Raw genomic sequence first — 21,312 nt, 5'->3', positions numbered from 1 at the left:
GGGTTCAAGACCCACCTAGGCAGTGAGACCTCATCTCTACAATAAATCAAAAAATCAGCCGAGCATGGTAGCGCATGCATGTAATTCCGGCTACTCGGAAGGCTGAGGCAGAAGGATCGCCGGAGCCCAGCAGGTCGAGGCTGCGGTGGCCAGGAGCAGCCACTGCACTCCAGTCTGGGTGACAGAGTGAGACTCCAACTCAAAAAAAAAAGTATTGTTTGAGTTTATATCATTTTTAGCCTATCACTTCTATATTATGTTTGGAACTCAAAGAAAAATGGCAAATCTGATGGCCAGTAACAATAATAGTTTACCTGAATCTTGAGTAATTGAGAATATTAATATACTATTTATGTTGCCTGTTTGATCATCACTCCTTGTCAGGAGATACAATACTATACAGGCCAGGGCTGCATACAATTTATCAAAAACATTAAATGTTTGCTTGAATATCATGTTCCCACCATCACTATAAACAAGGATGATTTGACTTGTCTGTCTCTCAGGGGATATGTGTTTTGGAGTAAAGGAGAAAACCAGTAAGTTTGGGATACTCCCCAATCCTTGTGTGTACCATGAAAATGTATGGTTAAGTCCAGGCTAACCTGAGCCACAGAACTCACAGAACCATCTAGGTCATTGTATACACTCATTAGAAGATATCCCACCAAAGTAGCACCTATCTCCCTGTGCGGGTATGCTGAGGTAATAAGGTGTTGCTGGTCACTTGGCATAGTAGTTTCTACTTTAAAAGTACTACCATACTGTTGAATAGGATTTGTCGAAGAGTTATTTTAATTTTGGGTGTGAGTGCATAGGTAGATGTAAGAACGTTGAAAATAAATATAACCTTACCTAAATAATACCCTGCTCCATTTGTAAACATTAAAATTATGCGACATTTCTGAGAAACCATTAGAAAGTATTTGCTCAAGTATGAAGTTCCTGTACAATTTGCAAGAAATATCTGCTCAGTGTTGCAGCATGGTTAAACTTCACTACCAACACTAAGCTCTGGAATGTAACTCAGAAAGAGCTGATTTTATTGGACACATATTTTTATCTGGAGAGGTTTGATGTATAGATACTCATACTTAACAGTTCACATGTTCTTCTTTTGGCAATTACACATTATTAATGCAAAATAATCTCTAAATCAATGAACTTATTAAAATATACAATTCATCATTTTGTAAGAAAGGGTGAAGGGCATAATTAATAGACTTCTAATGAGACCACAGTTAGGAGAAACAATGTTTCAGTTAATTGCTCAGTAGGCCTAAGATTTGTATTATGAAAGTACATAGAGTAATATTTTGATTAGTCAGTGATGATTTTGCATGATGAATACAAGTAATGTGTTTAATTAGTTTATAGCATGCATCTGTCATTACAAAATCATCTCTTAACTTGTGGTAATGCCCTATTTAAAAAGAGACTATAGTAATACCACCCCTTATTTATGATTTTGCTTTCATGGTTTCAGTTACCTACAGTACAGTACAATAAAATATTTAAAGAAAGAGACCACATTTTTAATTACAACTTTTACTACAATATGTTGTTAACAATTGTTTTATTTTATTTCAAATTCAAATTTATCATAGGTATATATAAGAATAAATATAGTATATATAGAGTTCACTAATATTTACAGGTTCAGGCATCCACTGGAGGTCTTAAAATATATTCCTTGCAAATAAAGAGCAACTACTGAATTCTATAGTTCTTGTAGATTTTTCACATACATTGCAAAGCATTGTATTTTTTAGTTAAAATAGTATAATACTTGTATTGTTTATACATTTTCAACTCCCCAAGATTCTTAGTACTCCAACAATTATCTTGAATTTCCATGGGAAATTTGCACCGCTTCTAAAATTTTTCCATAAACAAAGTTCCTTCAAAACTTGAACTTAATAAAGAAACAACCTTTTATATGTGGGCATTATGCTCTGAATGTAGACTTCTCTTGACATTGTGTATTATTTGGTGTTTATCAACATTCCATGTAGTGTCATTGCATACCTTACTGAGATTCCATTTGTTGTTTTACAGATTTCAGGAAACCTTACTGTGCCTTGGATTACAGGGTGTTCTAGAAAAAGAGCAGTAAGTAATTTTTCATTTAAAGCAACAAGTGAGCTTCCTCTTGTGTGGTTAGTAGGAATGCCATTGAGAAAATTGTCATGATTTTTGTAAAGCTGATGAAACTAAACCTTGATAAGATTACATTGGCTTAACAGATATATTTTGATACACACACACACACACAAACACATATAAATATACTACAAAGGTAATCTTAAATAAAATATAGTAATCAGTACATCATATAATCTGTGAACAGTTATTTTTTCAGTTTTAAAAGGTATTTAAAGGTAATTCATAAATATTTTTTCATCTAATTAGCCGAGTTAATTTGATCATACAATTGAATCATAACTGATATGAAATATATCAATCAGTATGCAGTAATTTAGCTTACTTTCTAAAAGTGCAATTCAGTATTTATAAATAATGAATAATTAATGTTTAGCAATTTTATTTTGTTCTCTGGTTTTCTGCTACAACTGTTGTGATTTTTAAAATGTTAATATAACAGAATTTCAGTAAAATTGTGTTTTCTCAGCTTCTGAGTGTAGGACCCTTAAATCTGCATTTTAACAAGTACCTCAGATATTTTGTTTTTATTTTTAATTTTTTTTTATTTTAAAGATGTGGGGTGACATCTCATACCAGGAGAACTGGGGACCAAAAGAAGGTCCAAACTTTACCTGAAAGGTATTGTGATGTAACTAATACATATATATGAGATTATTAAACTGTAAAAGATACATAAATATACTCCTAGAAGGAGAACTCGAGTCACCATATGATGGATAGATTTGAGGATAAATAAAAACTCAAGAGGGGGTTCCAGTAAGATGGTGATGGCATAGGTGGGACGCTGAGAATCTCTGAAAGTGAATTCCCCGAAAGTCTCTTGCTTTTGTTCCCCCACCCCCCTGCCCACCGCCAGCCTCATTGGTTCGAGGCCTGGAGACCTTCAGACCCACGCAAGGTCAGCTATTGAGTCCTCTCAGCTGCTACTGCTCTGCTATATGTGGCCCCAGGCCCCAACCGTGTGGAGATCCCAGCTCCCTACCCGGCTACAACGTCTCACCTGGCAGCCCTTGGATACTGCCTTGTGGATATCTGGGTTCCCTTGCTAGCTACACTGATCTTCCCAGCACTCAGCCACTACCAGCTCTCTCCCTGAATGAGCACCCAATCCAGTGAACCCGGTGCTCACTCCTCAGAGTTCCAGCTCCCTGCTCTGGATTCTGGGCCCACGCCCAGCCCTATTTCAAGCCGCCGTCACCCAGGGAGGCTCTAGGCAGCTGCCCCTCAGAGATACCAGCTCCATTTCTGGCTGAAGTGCCCTGTGTGGGGCCCAAAGCTGCTGTCACTGCTCACCACTAACCCTTTGGAGCTCTAGTCCCTGTTCTGACTGAGGCACCCAGCATGAGAATTCGTGGTTGTATAGGGGAACAGCGTATCTTAAGGAAGTGCTGATCAGCCGCTCTCAGCTGTCAGCTCCAGAAGAGGGAATTCCCAGCTCCCTCCTCCACCTCAGGCTGCTGGTAGCACACCAGATCAAGCACCCAGCTGTGTCGCTGATCCCACATCCCATCATAGTGGATCACACACAAACCTGGGCAAGTGGAGAGAAAGAATGGGTGGAGAGAAAGGATTCTTGAAAGAGGAGCTGCCTACCTTGGCCATTTTCCAGGCAGAGATTTGCATTGCCCTGCCCATCTACAAGCAGCCTCCACTTTGGTTTCTAAGGTAATGTTGCTAAACAGGAGACAAAAGTCCTCCTCCCCACACACTGAATCAGATACAGGCAACTCAGGCCTCTCGCAGACTTATCAGGGAAAAAGGCAAGGGAACCAACCCAATCTTGGAGTAAATCTATCTGCCTACAATTAAAGCAAAGGGTTGAGGCTAGAGATCAGAACTGAAGAGACTTTAGACACGCAGGAAAGATTCCAGAGCTAGTCTGGTTTCTTATTTTGATTTCTGATTTTATTTTTTTGACTATTTGTTTTGCTCACTTTTGTTTGCTTTTTGATTTAGACTACCGGTTTTTGTTGGGGAAAAATACATCAAAAGGCATGATTTTATTGGACTGTCATTATGTGATTACTGGTATGCTTTAGGGAATTTTGTTTGTATGTCTGTTTTTCACTGCTTTCTGGCCTTGTGTCTCTTTTTCATTCATTAGTTGGTATGTTTGTCTGTTTTCCCTCTCACTCTTCTCTCTCTCTCTCTCACTTCCTCCTGACCACCCCTTCTTCCATATTTTCCTTTTTGTACTTACTTTTGTTCCAGGGAGCAAACCTAAACCCTGATGTATGGACAGATTGTAAGGCAGTGGGAAACAGGTTCCAGTGTGCCCATACACTTGTTGGTGGATACTGGAATATGCAGATAGATTCTGAATCACAGCGTCCCCCTCAATTAAACCTCAAAACTGTAAAAAATACAGCCTCCCAACCCACAGTCTAGCCTCAAAAGTGAACAAAGCCAGAGGACCCTCACGAGAAAGAACAGGATATTGAACAAAAGAAGTAAAAGCAACCCCACCTTCCCTGAAAAACAGAATTAAAGAAGGGGAGGGAAAGGGGGAGAGATAAAAATCCACACAAATGAAGAAAAACCAAAAGAAGAACATGGGTCTCTCCCAGACTCCTGAGTGGGCAGACACTGAGAAAACTGACTTTGGAATGCCAACAATGAAGAGCCCCCAGAATGACTGGTCTCAAACTACAAACCTAGTCATCAAGACATTAATGGAGAGATTAAAAAGAATTGAGGAGAGACAAGAAGAAAGTCGAAAGGAGTTGATAACTGAGATAACAGTGGTAAAGAATACTGTGACTGAAATAAATAACAAACTGATAAGCATGGAAAGGAGAATTAGCCAAGCAGAAGAAAGAATCTCAGAGCTTGACTCCAAAATATAGAACTAACCGAAACTGTCAAAAACATAGAAAAGAAGCTTAAAAAGATAGAACAAAACCTTCAAGAGATGAGTGATTACTTCAAGAGACCAAAACTAAGAATAATTGGACTTCCTGAAAAAGAAAGAGAGACAGAGGCCACCCTGGAACAAACATTTCATGAGATTATTGAAGAAAACTTCCCTCATCTCACCAGTGATGTGATAATTCAACACAAGAGACACAGAGAACCCCTGCAAGACAACAAATGAAAAGACCAACTCCAAGACACATAATAATTCACCTCAACAAAGTAGCTATAAAAGAAAAAATTCTAAAGAAAGACAGAGAAAAAGGCTAGATAACCTACCATGGAAGACCAATTAGAATAGCAACAGATTTATCTATAGAATCCCTGCCAACTAGGAGAGCTTGGAGCCCTAGCTTCAAAGTTCTAAAAAATAATTTCAACCAAAATAACCTGCCCAACCAAACTAAGCTTCATCAGTGAGAGAGAATTAAAATGTTTCCCAGACATCCAATCCCTAAGAACTTATGCTGCCACCAGACCACCTCTACAGGAAACACTTTAAAAAGTACTAAACACAGAAGAAAATGAAAAAGAACAACAGTGTTCTTCACAAAAGTACAGGAAAAAGAGTAAAACAGACACAAACCAACCCCAAAACCAAAAGAAACACAAAAAACAAAGAGGAACAACAACAACTCACTAAAAACTTTATGATAGGGATCAATTTTCACATTTCAATAATTAGCCTGAATGTGAATGGACTAAATGCACCACTGAAAAGACATAGAACGGCAAAATGGATAAAATATCACCAGGCAACAATATATTGACTTCAAGAGACCCATCTCACTAGATAGGACACTCACAGACTCAAAGTAGGAGGATGGGAAACCAATTTTCAGGTGAACAGAGCACTTAAGAAATGAGGAGTTGCGATCCTAATTTCAGACAAAATACCATTTAACCTATCAAAAATTTTAAAAGATACAGAAGGCAACTATATAGTGATAAAAGGTTCACTCCATTAACCAAATATCCATCCTAAGCATATATGCACCCAAAAAAGGAGCACCAACTTTCATAAAGCAACTTCTAGGTAAACTTAAAAAAGATGTTGACTCTAACACTATCATAGTTGGGGACTTTAATACCCCACTCACAACCCTAGACAGATCATCAGGACAAAAAATCAGCAATGAGATCGGGAACCTCAATGTGATTCTTGACCAAATGTACTTAATTGATACCTACAGAACACTCCACTCAATGGCCACAGAATATACATTCTACTCATCACCACGTGGAATGTACTCTAAGATCGATCACATACTTGACCATAAATCAAGCATAAACAAATTTCAAAATATCAAAAATTTGTCATGCACCTTCTTGGACCACAGTGCAATAAAAATAACCATCAACACCAACAAGATTCCCCCCAAACCCACAAAGACATGGACACTAAATATCATGATCCTAAACAACTCCTGGGTCAATGATGAGATCAAAACGGAGATTAAAAGATATCTGGAAACAAATGAAAATGAAGAAACATCTTATCAAAATCTCTAGGATGCCATGAAAACTGTAGTAATAGGGGAATTTATATCTCTACAAACGCACATGAAGAAAATGGAAGGATCACAAATTAACAGCCTAAAAAATCACCTTAGGAGCCTGGAAAAGCAAGAGCACCAAAACCCTAACTTCAGCAGAAGAATCCAGATAACTAAAATAAAAGCCCAAATCCGGAACATAGAAGACAAACAGATAATACCAAAAAATCAATGAAACAAAAAACTGGTTCTTTGAAAGGATAAACAAGTTTGATGTTCCCCTAGATAGACTGATCAAGGAAAAAAGAGACAAAGCCCAAATAAATACAATCAGAAACACAAAAGATGGCATCACATCTGACCCTGAAGTAATACAAAAGATCATTAGAGACTACTATGTACACTCGTATGGAAAAAAACTTGAAAACCTTAAGGAAATGGACGACTTTCAGGTATCACACAACCTGCCTAGGTTGAAACAAGAAGAAATTGAGACCCTAAATAGACCAATAACAATCAAGGATACTGACTCTGAAATAAGTAAACTACCTCCAAAAAAAAAAAAAACCCTGGACCAGATGGATTTCCAGCAGAATTCTATAAGACATTTTAGGAAGAGCTGATACCAATCCTACTTAAAGTATTCCAGGTGATTGAGAAAGATAGAACCCTCCGCAAACCATTTTATGAAGCTAACATCACATTGATACACAAGCAAGGTAAAGGCCCAACAAAGAAAGAGAACTACAGGCCAATATCTTTGATGAACATAGATGCCATAATTCTCAACAAGATACTAGCAAATCAGATTCAACAACACATCTCAGAAATCATCCATCATGACCAAATAGGGTTCACCCTGGGACATAAGGCTGGTTCAACATTCGTAAGACCGTAAATGTAATTAAATACATCAACAGACGTAAAAACAAAAACCACGTGACTATATCATTAGATGCAGGAAAAGCTGTTGATAAAATACAGCACCCCTCTTGATAAAAACCCTAGGACATCTAGGCATACATGGAACATACCTCAAAATAGTAAAAGACATCCAGGAGAAACCCACAGCTAGCATACTCATAAATGGAAAAAATTTGGAATCATTTTCCTTGAAAACTGGAACAAGAGAAGGATGCCCACTCTCTTCCCTCCTGTTCAATGTAGTATTGGAAGTCCTGGCTAGAGCAATCAGTGAAGAGAAGGCAGGGGTATCCAGATAGGAAAAGAGGAAGTCAAGTTATCTCTCTTTGCAGATGACATGATTGTGTACCTTGAAAACCCAAGAGAATCTGTCAAATACCTCCTTACACTGATAAAGGACTTTGGCAAAGTTTCAGGGTATAAAATAAATGTGCAAAAGACAATTGTATGTCTTTACACTGATAATAAACAAACAGAAATGCAAATAAAAAGCACAATTCCTTTCACGGTAGCAACAAGAAAAAAAATGAAATACCTTGGCATCTACCTAACCAGAAACATGAAAGACCTTTACAATGAAAACTACAAAACACTGCTCAAAGAAATCAAAGATGACACAAACAAGTGGAAAAATATCCCAAGCTCATGGACTGGAAGCATCAACATTATGAATTATGAAGATGTCCATTCCACCTAAGGCAATCTACAGATTTAATGTAATACCCATCAAATTACCAGCAACATTCTTCTCAGAGCTAGAAAAAACAATACAGAAATTCATATGGAAACACAAACGACCAAGAATACCCAGAATAATCCTCAGCAAAAAAAAAAAAAAAAATTCAGGAGATATCACATTACCAGACTTCAAATTGTACTATAAAATAAAGCGACAATATTCAAAAGAGCTTGGTATTGGTACAAGAGCAGGCATATAGACCAATGGAATAGAATTGAGATTCCAGAAGCAAAACCTCAATTTCTCAACCAACTCATCTTCGACAAAGTCTTCACCACCTACGACTGGGGAGAGGAGAACCTATTCAGTAAATGCTGCTGGAAAAACTGGCTGACCACATGCAGAAGATTCAAACAAGACCCCTATGTATCCCCATACACAAAAATTAACTCTAAATGGATCAGAGACCTAAATGTAAAGCCTCAAATCATAAGAACCTTAGAAAATACAGGACACACCCTTATGGAAATTGGAACTGGCATCCAATTCCTGTCCAAAATCTGAAATGCACAGGCCATAAGAGATAAGAGAGATAAATGGGACCTCATTAAACTGACAAGCTTCTGCAAAGCCAAAGAAACCATCAAGAGAGCAGGGACACAGCCCATAGACTGGGAAAAAGTATTTGCCAACTTCATGTCTGACAAAGGCCTAACATCTTGGATCTACAAGGAACTTAAACGTGCTGAAAATTAAAAAAAAACATTACAAAGTAGGCCAAAGATATGAACAGACACTTCTCACAAGAAAACATATGAGTGGCCAACAGACACATGAAGAAATGTTCAACCTCACTAATCATCAAGGAGATGCAAATTAAAACTACACTGAGATACCGCCTAACTCCAGGAGATACAAATTAAAACTACACTGAGATACCGCCTAACTCCAGTCAGAATGGCCATTATCAATAACTCAAAAAATAACAAATGTTGGAGAGGATGTGGTGAAAAGGGAACCCTTCTACACTGTTGGTGGGAGTGTAAACTATTGCAACCTCTGTGGAAATCAGTGTGCGATTCTTAAAAGCTCTAAAAATCAACCTCCCATATGACCCCACAATCCTCCTACTGGGAATATACCCTGAAGAACTCAAAGCACTCTATCAAAAAGATACCTGCATATGTATGTTTATCACAGCATTGTTCACAATAGCAAGAACCTGGAACCAACCACACTGTCCATCAAAAGGTGACTGGATTAAAAAAATGTGGTACATATACATGATGGACTACTATGCAGCCATAAAAAAGAACAAAATCTTGAACTTCACAGCAACCTGGATGGAACTAGAGTTTATAATACTGAGTGATCTCTCACAGAAACAAAGATCTGAGTATCACATATTCTCACTCATAAGTGGACCTTGAACATCTATTGTAATACTATAAGAAAAGTATTGACAGTGGGGGAAAACTATGGGTGTTCAGGGAGGGGATGGGAGGTGGGATTAACTGTAGTCAATATCTATCTGGGAACAGGGGGACACGCCTTATCAACAAGGGTGCCTGAACGATGCATATTTGTATACCTAATCCTCATCTGTACCCCACAATTTTAAAATAAAAAATATGTTTAAAAAAAAAAAACTCAAGCTAGGACTTCAGTATTAGATATAATTTTCAAAATTTACTTCTCTCTACTCTTACTCACAAAATAAAATGATAAACCCTGGAAGTAATACAAGAGTCTTCTAAAGGTTAACTCTGAATGGTGGAAAGAACAAGGAGACTGGTTTGGAACTCCAGGACTTAGAGGAACTACAGGGTATTTTGTCTCACACATAACAGTAGAACACTACCTAAGCCAGGCAATTTTTGACCCACCGATCTAACAACATAAAACAACTTGAATAGGCTCGTTTCTCCCCAAGATGTAGCAGTATTTCCACAAACAACATGATGTGAGACTCATAGCATTGGCTGGAGAGATCAATTTGAAATTCCACTAAAAATAAGAAGGTAGGGGAAGTGCTCTCCTGTCCTGTATGACCCAAACCTCCTGTCCCTCACCTGGAGACCCCAGGCAGAAATACTAAGGAGAATATTGCCACAAATAACAACTTAGCCTGGGAATCCTCTTTGTTCCTGTAAGCAAGATAATTTTTCCCCTACCTAAAGAACCAGGTGACTGGTCAGCCTTAGCAAGAGGAATCAAGGTACCACAAATATCCAACACAAAAACACACTATTCATCCTTGAAGAATCCATTTTTCCACCTACAGACACTAGTTTGTTGGGTGGCACAAATAGGGGATTTCTTCACAATTCCTGGGTTAGATCAGGCTCTTTTGTTCCCTTACATGGCACCATCAGGAATCAGTGGATGCCCAAGTGGCACTACATAAATCAAGTAATGAAAATAATACTACAAATATTTTAAAAATTGAATTGTCTTTGGAATCATTACTCATAAAAGTAGGCCAAGACCTACATACTAAATTTAACTGGGTGACTGCTTGTGAAAATATAAAAGAGCCAGGCACACTAGTGTGTGGGAGACTAATACAGGATGATTTCTTGAACCTAGGAGTTCAAGTCCAGCCTGGGCAACATAGTAACACCCTATCTTTTAAAAAAAAAGTCTTTTAGGTAATGGAAAAAGTGTCAAGGTAATTATTAAAAATTACCCATTATACTAAGAACCAAGAAAATCACAACTTGAATGATAAAAGACAATCAACTAACACAGACACTGAGATGGATCACATGGTATTTTCTGAAAGAGTCTAGAGCACCCATTGTACATTTTTAAAATAAGTAATTAAAAATTGCCTTAAAACTAAAAGATGGAAAAATCTCAGAAGAGCAGTAGAAGTTATCAAAGAGAACCAAATACAATTCATAGGCTAAAAGTATATATTTAAAAACTTGCTAGGTGGCTCAATATTAGAGTGGGGATAAGAGAATAAAATCAGTGAATTTGAGGACAGTGTAATAGAATTTAAACAACTAGAACAACAGAGAAAAACAGACCTGAAAATAATGAACAGAACCTCAGAGTCCTGGGGGACAATAACAAAAGATCCAGCATTTGTACCATTGGAATTCCACAAGAAGAGGAGAAAGAGAATGAGACTGAAAGACTATTGAAATCATGACTAAAATCTTCCCAAATTTTCTTTTAAAAAAACATGAATATCTAAAAACCTGAATGAACCCCAAACAAGATAAATGCAAGGAAATCCACACCCAGGCACATCATAATTAAACTTCTGAAAACCAAAAACAAAGAAAATAACCTTGGAGCATTACTTTAAAAAATTACAAACTCAAATGACAGTAGACTTCTCATCTAAAATCTTGGGAGGGCAGAAGGAAGAGGCACAAGACTTTTCCAAGATGAAAGAAAAAAATCAGTCAACCCTATAGGACATTATTACACATTACTGTAAACTTTATAAATGTCATTTATATTGTCATTATCAAGTATTATGTAGTGTACATGATTGCATGTATACTTTCAAATGCAAATATCAGTGCAATAGGTTTGTCTATATCAGTATCACCTCAAACAGGCAATGTGTTGTGCTATGACATTATGACAACTATGATGTCACTGAGCAATAGAATTTTTCAGCTCCATTATAACCTTAAGGAACCACAATAATATATGCGGTTTGTTCTTGATCAAAATATTATATGGAGCTTGACTATATGTGCTGTTGATGAGAAACACACTTTATAAATACATTAATAAGTTAATTGGCAATATTGTTATCAATAACAAGTAGATTTCAGAGCTAATAATATTAATAGGGATAAATATGGCAATTTCTTATAGATAAAGAAATCAATCCATTGAAAGGACATAAGAGTTGCAAACATTTATACATCTAATAACAAAGCTTCAAAATATATAAATCCAGAAGTGATAGAATTGGAATGAGAAATATACAAATCTACAAGTATAGTTTGAGATTTCAATACAACTCCCTCAATAGTTGTTAGAAAAAGTAGACAGGAAATCAGATGTGAATGACACTTAAGCAATGTGACCTAATTGATAATTATAGAACTTTCTGCCCTACAACAGTAGATCATAAATCCTTTTCAAGTACACGCATTACATTTTCCACTGTATTCCTAATCCTGGTGTATATAACAAGGCTGAAAAAATTTTAAAGTATTAAAGTCATACAAAATATGTTTTCTGACCACAAAGGAAGTAAATTAGAAACCAGTAGCAGAAAGATCTCTTTAAAAAATCCCCAAACATTTGGAAGATAGCACACTTTTGAATCACTTGTGGGTTAATGAAAAAATCATAATAAAAAAATCAGAAAGTATTTTTTACTGAATAAAAATGAAAACAGAGCATATGACAATCTGTAGGGTACTGCTAAAACAGTATTTAGGGGAGATACTTATAACAGTAAATGCCCATGTTAGAAGGTTTAGAAGGTAAAAATCCACCAAAAATTCTCAAATGAATGACTTCAACTCCTATCACCATCCAACATAAGCTAAAAACAAAAATGGTCAAAAAAAAGTCAATGAAGTTGGTAAGCCAGATTGATCAGGATGAAAAGTGAGAAGACACAAATTACCAATATCAGAAATGAGAGATCTAGCAGATTTACAAATATTAAAAGGATAAAAGAATATTATGAAAAACTCTATTAAATTGAATTCAAAAGCTTAGATGAAATGGAAAAATTATTGGGAAGATGAAAACACTCATAAAAGAAAAAACACTCATAAAAAAAGAAATAGATAATTTTCATAGTCTTATATCTATTAAATAAATAAAAGTTATAAACATTGTCACAAAGAATTCCTTCACTAGTGAATCCTGCAAAAGATTTAAGGAAAACATAATTTTGTTTGTATCCAGTATCTACATACTGTTGAAGAGAAAGAATTCTTATTGCTGATTCTATGAGGCCAGCATCATGTTTAGGCCCAAACCAGACAAAGATATTGCAAGGCAGCAGCGTAGCATTATATCTCATGAACTTAGGATGCAAAATCCCAAACAAAAATTGAACAAATCAAATGCAGTGAAGGTTATCTCTTTAATGAGTTTGCTTTAACATTAATTAAATCAATATAATTCAAAATACTAGCAAATAAGAAGAAAAACTGTATTATTTCAATGGATATAAAAATAACATTTGACAAAATTAAATATTCTTGGTAATCATTTAGAAAACTAGGAATAGAAAGGAACTTGCTCTGATGTTGGGTGCATATATATTCACAATTGTTATATACTATTGAATGGATATTTTTAATACTGTATGATGCCCTTCTTTTTCTCTTTTGTCAGCTTTTGATGAAAGTTTCTTTCATCAGATATAAGTATAGTTTATACAGCAGGTTCCTAGAACATATTAATCCTTTTTAGTTTTTATTTTTAATACTTTTATTTTTAAAATAAAAATTTGGCCACTGTTTTGTTAAGCACTGGCCAGGTCACATGTTCTTTCAGCTATGGCCATCATGTTTTTTAGCTTTTTTACCTTGGGTACATGAATCTCTTTCTCTCTACTTTCTAAATAAACTGCATTTTCAAATCTAAAAATAATTGTATGTATTTAAGACATACAATGTGATGTTTTGATATAGATATACATACATAGTGAAATAATTACTACATTCAATAAAATGACCATATCTATCATCTCACATAGTTATCATTTTTTATTTTGGTGAGAGCACCTGAAGTCTACTCTCTTAGTAAATTTCTGATACACAATACAGTTTTATTAACTGTAGTCATCATGCTGTACATTAGTTCACTATATTTACCATCATATATAACTGCAACTTTGTAATGTTTGACAGTATCTTCCATTTCCCCCATCTTCCCACCCCTGATAACCAATGTTTTACATGTTTGACTTTTTTAGATTCCAAATAAAAGTCATAACATGGAATATTTTTCATTCTGTGTCTGGTGAATTTTACTTAGCTTAATTCCTCTGAGTTCATCCTCTTTGTCCCAAATGGCAGAATCTCCTCTTTTGTAAAGGATAAATTATACCTAACTTTATTAATTCATCTGCTGACTCTTGGGTTGTTTTCTTATTTTACTTAGCTGCACTGTATAACAATGCAATGAACATGGGATCAAAAATACTTTATTGAGGTAATAATTTCAGTTCTCTTTGGGTATATACCCAGAAAAAGGATTGCTGAATTATATGGTAGTTTTATTTTTAATTTTTTGAGGAATGTTCTTGCTGTTTTCCATAATGGTTGTATCAAATTGTATTCTCACCAACAGTGTACAAGAGTTCTATTTTCTCTACATTCTCACCACTTGTTATCTTTAGAATTTTTGGTAATAGCCATCCTAACAGGTATAAGGTGATATCTCGTGTTTTATTTGCATTTCTCTGGTGATTAGTGATATTGAGGACCTTTTCTGTAACTGTTGGTTGCTTTTATGCTTTTGGAGAAATGTCTACAGATTTTTTGTCCATTTTTTAATCATGTTGTTTGCTTGTTTTTGCTTTAAAGTTGTGGAAACTTATTGTATGTTTTTGATGTCAACTCCTGATCAGATACAAGATTTGTATGCTGGGGGTGGTGGTGAGTTCAGAAGTTTGAGGCTTCAGTGAGCTATGATATCACCACTGCACTCCATCATAGGTGACAGAGTGAGATTATCAAAATAAAATGAAATATAATAATAAAATAAAATATTTCTTTTAAAGGTTTGCAAATATTGTCTTTCATTCTGTAAGTTGCCTTTTCATTTTCCTGATTGTTTCTTTTAAAATGCAGAAGATTTTTAGTCTGATGCAGTCCCACTTGTTTATTTTTGTTTCTGTTGACTGAGATTTTGGTGTCTTAGGAAAAAAAAAAGAAACATTGCTAAAGCCCATGTCAAAGAGCTCCCTTTAATTTTTTTCCTAAGAGTTTTATGGTTTCAGCTCTTATTTTTAAGTATTTAATACATTTTTAGTTGATTTTGTGCATGGCTTAGAGATGTCCAATTTATTCTTTTGCAGGTTGATATTTAGGCTTCCCAGTACAATTTATTTGTGGCTATTAATATTTCCTCATCCTCAATTCTTGGCACACTTGTGGATAGTTAGTTGAGTCTATTTCTTTGCCCTCTATTTTGTTCTATCGGTTTTTTATTACTATTACTTTTTTTAAACTGATTTCTAGTTCCATTTCATTGTGGTCAGAAAAGACATTCTGCATGATTTCAACCATCTTAAATTTGTTGACAGTAGCTTTTTGATTTAGCATGTAATGTGTCCTGGAAAATTTTCTATGTGCAATTGAGAACAATGTGCATTCTGCTGTTTTTGCATAGAATACTTGGTACATGTCTACTTGGTTCATTTATTTTATAGTGCTCTTCAAGTCCACTGTTTCCCTAATGATTTATTCTGTATGGGTGTTCTACCCACCATTGAAAGTGAAGCATAAACCGGGCTCCGTGGCTCAGCCTGTAATCCCGCGCCTTTGGGAGGCTGAGGTGAGTGGATTGCCGGAGCCCGCGGGTTGGAAACCAGCGAGACCTCATCTCTACAATAAATCAAAAAATCAGCCGGGCATGGTAGCCCATGCCTGTAATTCCGGCTACTTGGAAGGCTGAGGCAGAAGGATCGCCAGAGCCCAAGCAGGTAGAGGCTGCGGTGGCCGGGAGCGGCCACTGCACTCCAGTCTGGGTGACAGAGTGACACTCTAACTCAAAAAAAAAAAAAAAAAAAAAAGAAAGTGAAGCATAGTATTATTGTATTGCTTTTTATTTCTTCTTCAGATCTGCCAGTGCTTTTTTCTGATTTTGATTATATATTTATTTATGACTGGTATATCTTCCTGATGAATTAACACTTTTTATCATTATGCAATAAATTTTCTTATCTTTTTTGTAGTTTTTGGCTTGAAGTATCTTTTGTCTTAGATAAGTAAAGAAATTCCTGTTTTCTGTTTGTTATCCTTTACATAGAATGCCTTTCTCCACTTTTTACTTTCAGTCTATGTGTCCATTTGATACTATAGTGAATCTCTTGTTAACACCATATAGATAGATCTTATATTTTAATCTATTTTAAAATCTTTTTTATTTTTTAAATCTATTTAGTCATGCTATGCCTTTTGAAGAGTTTAAAACATTTATTTCTAAGATAATTGTTGATAGGTAAGGACTTACCACTGTCATTTTGTTCACTGTTTTTGTCTGTTTACTACTTCCTTTGTATTTCTTTTCTTATCTTGGTGCCACCCTTTGTGATTTGTTGCTTTTCTTGTAGTGATATACTTTGATTCCTTTCTCTTTTTTCTTTGTGTTTCTAACAGAATTTTTTTGTGTGGTTGCTATGAGACTTCTATAAAATGCATTATAATTGTAACACTATATTTTAAGCTGATAATAATCTAATTTGAATTACATACAAAAATTTTACACTTCTACCTCTCCTCCAATTTGTGTTATTGATATCAAACTGAACATTTTTTCATACTGTGTATCATTAACACATATTTATTAATTGTTGTTTTTAGCACTTTTGTCTATTAACTTATACTAGAATTAAAAGTGATTCTCACACCACTATTACATTATTATACTGTTTTTATTTGTCTGTATATTTACCGTTGCTGGTCATTTTTATGTTTTCATATACTTTTGTGTTCCTGCTTGATATCCATTGATTTTAATTTGAATAACTCTCTTCAGTATTTCTCATAAGGTATATTTAATGGGAATAAACTACCTCAGCTTTTGTTTGCCTTAGAAAATCTTTATTTCTTCTTTATTTCTGAAGGACAATCTTACTGGGTAAATGTTTTTGGTTGACAATTTTTCTTTTCTTTCAAAACGTTGAATATATAATTTCAATTCCTTTTACCCTACCAAGTTTCCACTTTGAAATCCTTTCATTGTCTGTAAGGGTTCCCTTATACAAGATGAATTGGATTTCTATTTCTGCTTTCAAAATTATCTTTTTGTCCTTGACTTTTGCCTATTTGTTTCTTGGTGTAGTTTTCTTAGGGTTCATGTTATTGAAGATCTTTTGAGCTTCATAGATCTGAATGTCCATTTTGCTTCTTAAATTTGGGTAGTTTTCAGTTAATATTTCTTCAAACATTTTTCTTTCCTTTTCTTCCTCTCTACTTTTTTCTGAGACTTTTATCATGCTATATTGATTTGTTTGACGGTATTACATAATTTTCTTAGATTTCTTCAATCTTTTTTCTTTTTTGTTCTTCTGATTGCATTATTGCAAATGACCTGTCTTTGAGGACACTGATTCTTTTTTCTTTTTGATCAAGTCTGCTGTTGAACCTTTCCAGTGAATTTTTTAGTACTCTTATTATATTGTTCAGTTCCACGATTTCTGTTTGATTCCTCTTTATCATTTTTCTTTTACTGCTAATGCTCTCATTTTGTTCACACATCATTTTTCTGATTTAGTCAGTTGTCTATCTGCATTGTTTTGCTACTCACCAAACTGCTTTAAGATTATTTTAATTTGGTGTGAGGCAATTTATAGATCTCCACTTTTTAAGTTGGTTTTTGAGATTCATTATTTTCTTTTCATTGTGTCATTTTTTTTTTGATTATTTATGTTTGTTATACCTCTGTGTTTGTGCCTGTGCATTTTGGGAGGAAAAGCTTCTCCTACCCTCTATTGACTGACTTTGAATCCGCCAATTCTATACCAGTCAGTTCAACTGGAGATTCTGAATTTTTGTTCCTACTGCCCCAATAATCCAGTAATTTCTTTTTCCTTAGGAGCCTGTAATCCCTTGTTTCCTCTACTGTCTATGTTAGTAACACCAGCACTCCACAGGAGGAAGGATAGAAACCAGCCCCTTGAGTGGCACACTGAAAGTTTGGGAAGAGTGGAGCCACACTTCATCCCTCTCTCCCTATTGGAGGATGGGCATATATTCTGTGCCTACTTCAAGCCTTGGATAACTGGATTGACCATAGCTTCCCCCAAAATCCAAATGTTGCCATTTTCATCAGTGTTCTGAGTGAGGCAGAACAGAATCTAACAGCTTTGGAAGTATACCGAAAGAACAAAGACATTGGAGTCATGCTTCACTTCTCTCTTACTCCTAGAGGAGAGATCTCAGTTCTGTACCTTTTCCAAGCTTTGCATTGCTGTATCAGATGGAGAAAGGTGCCTGTTCTCCTATATGTCTCAGACATTTGGACTTTTCTACTTTGTTGTTATTGTTGTTGTTCCTTGTCCACCACTCTATGATAGACAAGACAGAGACTGGCCCCTTAGGGAGTGTACTGAAAGTTTAGAGACATTAGACATTTGCCCCTTTTTCTCTTTCTCCCTCCCAGGGAGTGATCACAGTCTCTCTTGGCTCTAAACTTTGCAGCTTTGAGGGAGAAGCTGGTACAAGTAAAGTTAAATTATTTTTCTTATTTATTTCTGTGTAGTTGATCTCTTCTCTTTAACTAGGGTATTTTGTTACTTATATATTTATTTTTTTGAGTCAAAGTCTCATTCTGTCACCCAGGCTGGAGTGTAGTGGCACACTCATGGCACTGCAGCCTTGACATTCAGGCCATCCTGCTGCCTCAGCCTTCCAAGTAGCTGAAACCACAGGCACATGCCACCATGCCCATCTAATTTTTCTTGATTTACTGTAGAGATAAGGTCTCATGTTGCCCAGTCTAGTCTTAAACTTGTAGGCTCAGGCAATACTCTCACCTCGGCCTCCCAAGGTGCTGGGATTATAGGCATGAGCCACCACACCTTGCCTATATAATTGTTAAATCTGTGTTTATATGGGTAAAGAAATACTGAGACTTTGTATTCTGCTGCCTTATTGACATCTAGCAAGAGTTTATAATGTTTATATTAATTACATGTTGAAATGATAAGTTTTTTGATATATTGAGTTGAATAAATTTGTTATTTAAATTAATTTTACCTGCCACTTTTTACATTTTAAATCAAAGTTTATTAGAGAAAGAAGAGAGAAAAGAAAGGGAGATATGCCAGAGCTGTCATCGGTGAGAGAAACTGTACCAGCTTTTTACATTTTCAATTCTGCTACTAGAAAATTTAAGCCTACATATGTGGTTCATATTATATTAATATTGTACGTCACTGGTCCACAACTTCAAGAAAGCAGTCAGTAACTTAAAAATTCACCATTTAGTATAAAGTTTTCCAACCTTGCTTAATCATAAGAATTATTAGAATGTGTTTGTTGGAAGAGGGAGGTGTTTGTAAAAATGTTTGTGTTCTACCTGAGCCCACTGAATTAGAAACTCTAGGAGAAGACCTGGAAATTGTATTCTTAATCCCAGTGATTTTTTTTATGGTAAGACAAGTCTGTGAAATACTGTCATGGGATACCTTGATCAGATTGTGTTGACTGGCAGTGAATCACATTATAAAAATTAATCTTTCCAAAGTTTTTAAATGACTTTTTTCCCCTCAAAAGTACTATAGGTCTATAAAACTTACTTAATTGATTTACAGTTTCATCTCTAATTTTCTGTCACTTTTATCTATACATTGAGCTTTTTTGGAGAAGTTTTTACATATTGTAGATTATTTAAATCAGGAAAAAACAGTAGAAAGCCAAACTTAAAAAAAATTAAAATGGTACGCAGCAATTGGCTTCTCTGACTTGTGATATATTTTCTGTTCTATTAATAAGTAAATTTACATCATTTCAGAATGTCTAAGAAACGCGGTAAAGTGCTCAGAGCACTGCAATATTTTGAGTATGGAATATGATTTAAAACTACCAAAATACAATAAATTATCTTCAGAAAAGCAGAATTTGTGCAGTGCCTTATGAACTGATCATTAAACCTTTGAAAATCTAGTTTTCCTTTCTTTTAAAAAAACAATAAAAAATTAAAAATACTGTTAGGAAATGAGCTGCCAAGTGCCTATTTGGTTTGAGTGTTTATTCTTACTTAATTTAATATGAAACAAAATTTTAAATCAGCAGTTTAATTTGACATATAGGAAGAAAACCTTTTGAATTAAGACTACAAAAGGAAAGACTAAAATGAAATTGCAAAATTATCATGAAAGCACAATAGTGCAAAAGAGCTGCTTAGCAGCCTTTTATGTAGCCTACTTTATGTTAATTTTGAACAGGTAAATGTAAAACTGTGTTAACTTTTAAAATGAGCTATCTCTAGAAATGTAATTGTATATACATATAAGCATGGAGATATTTTTGTGTGTATGTCTGTCTGATTATGCAAGTTTTAGCTCAAATGTCATCTCTTTGAGAGGTTTTTCCTTTGTCATCCTATCTAAACAACCCCTTCTCTAGCCCAAGTCACTATCCCATTACCTTATTTAATTTTATTTGTAGCATATAACATTAGCCAAAGTACCACATTTGTTAGTTTACTTGCTTTTTGTTGTTGTTAAACTCCATGAGAATAAGAACTTTGTCTATCTTGACCTATTTTTTATTGCTTAGTAAACATTTATTGACAGATTTATATTTGTTGTAATGAGCCATCTATCATGTTCTGGACTTATGTTGCAGACTAAATAGAGCCTAAAGTCATTTAAAAGTTAGCCGTAAACCGGCTCGGTAGCTCAGCCTGTAATTTCGCGCCTTTGGGAGGCTGAGGTGAGTGGATTGCCTGAGCCCGCGGGCTCGAGACGCGCCCGGGCAGGCGAGAACTCATCTCTACAATAAATCAAAAAATCAGCCGGGCGTGGTAGCGTGCGCCTGTAATTCCGGCTACTTGGAAGGCTGAGGAGGAAGGATCGCCAGAGCCCAGCAGGTCGAGGCTGCGGTGGCCGGGAGCGGCCACTGCACTCCAGTCTGGACGACCGAGTAAGACTCCAACTCAAAAAAAAAAAAAAAAAATAAAAAAAATTAAAGTTAGCCATTTAAGTAGGAGTTATTTCAACATTAGCTTTACAGGGATCACTTGAGCATGGGATTCACAGATTCGTGTATACACATGATCTGTGATTAATACCAGGAACTTTTTGGATGTAAAGCCATGCCCCACAGTGAACTTTCTGTGTAGCCTTAAGCAAATTACTTAACTTCTTTGAACTTCATTTCTCAAATGTGCAAAAATCCAGATAACAATATATACCACAAAAAGTTATTTTATTTTAGTTATTTATTTATTTTTGAGTTAGAG

The 21,312-nt window shown here is 35.4% G+C and overlaps 1 protein-coding gene across 1 annotated transcript in view; it reads left to right on the top strand.

Moving 5' to 3' along the window:
• Positions 1-21,312, top strand: part of HDX (highly divergent homeobox) — a 146,247-nt gene that overhangs the window by 57,005 nt on the left and 67,930 nt on the right. The window contains exon 4 of the mRNA XM_008066517.2: positions 2,059-2,112. Within this exon, the coding sequence (XP_008064708.1) occupies positions 2,059-2,112 (54 nt within the window). The remainder of the gene's footprint in view (positions 1-2,058; positions 2,113-21,312) is intronic.

The sequence above is a fragment of the Carlito syrichta genome, unplaced genomic scaffold, assembly GCF_000164805.1.
Source record: "Carlito syrichta isolate Samal-C Ts95f unplaced genomic scaffold, Tarsius_syrichta-2.0.1 Scaffold308992, whole genome shotgun sequence".
Taxonomy (NCBI): Eukaryota; Metazoa; Chordata; class Mammalia; order Primates; family Tarsiidae; genus Carlito; species Carlito syrichta.
Note: the sequence above shows the minus strand (reverse complement) of the source record. Positions and strands in the feature narration are given on the sequence as shown.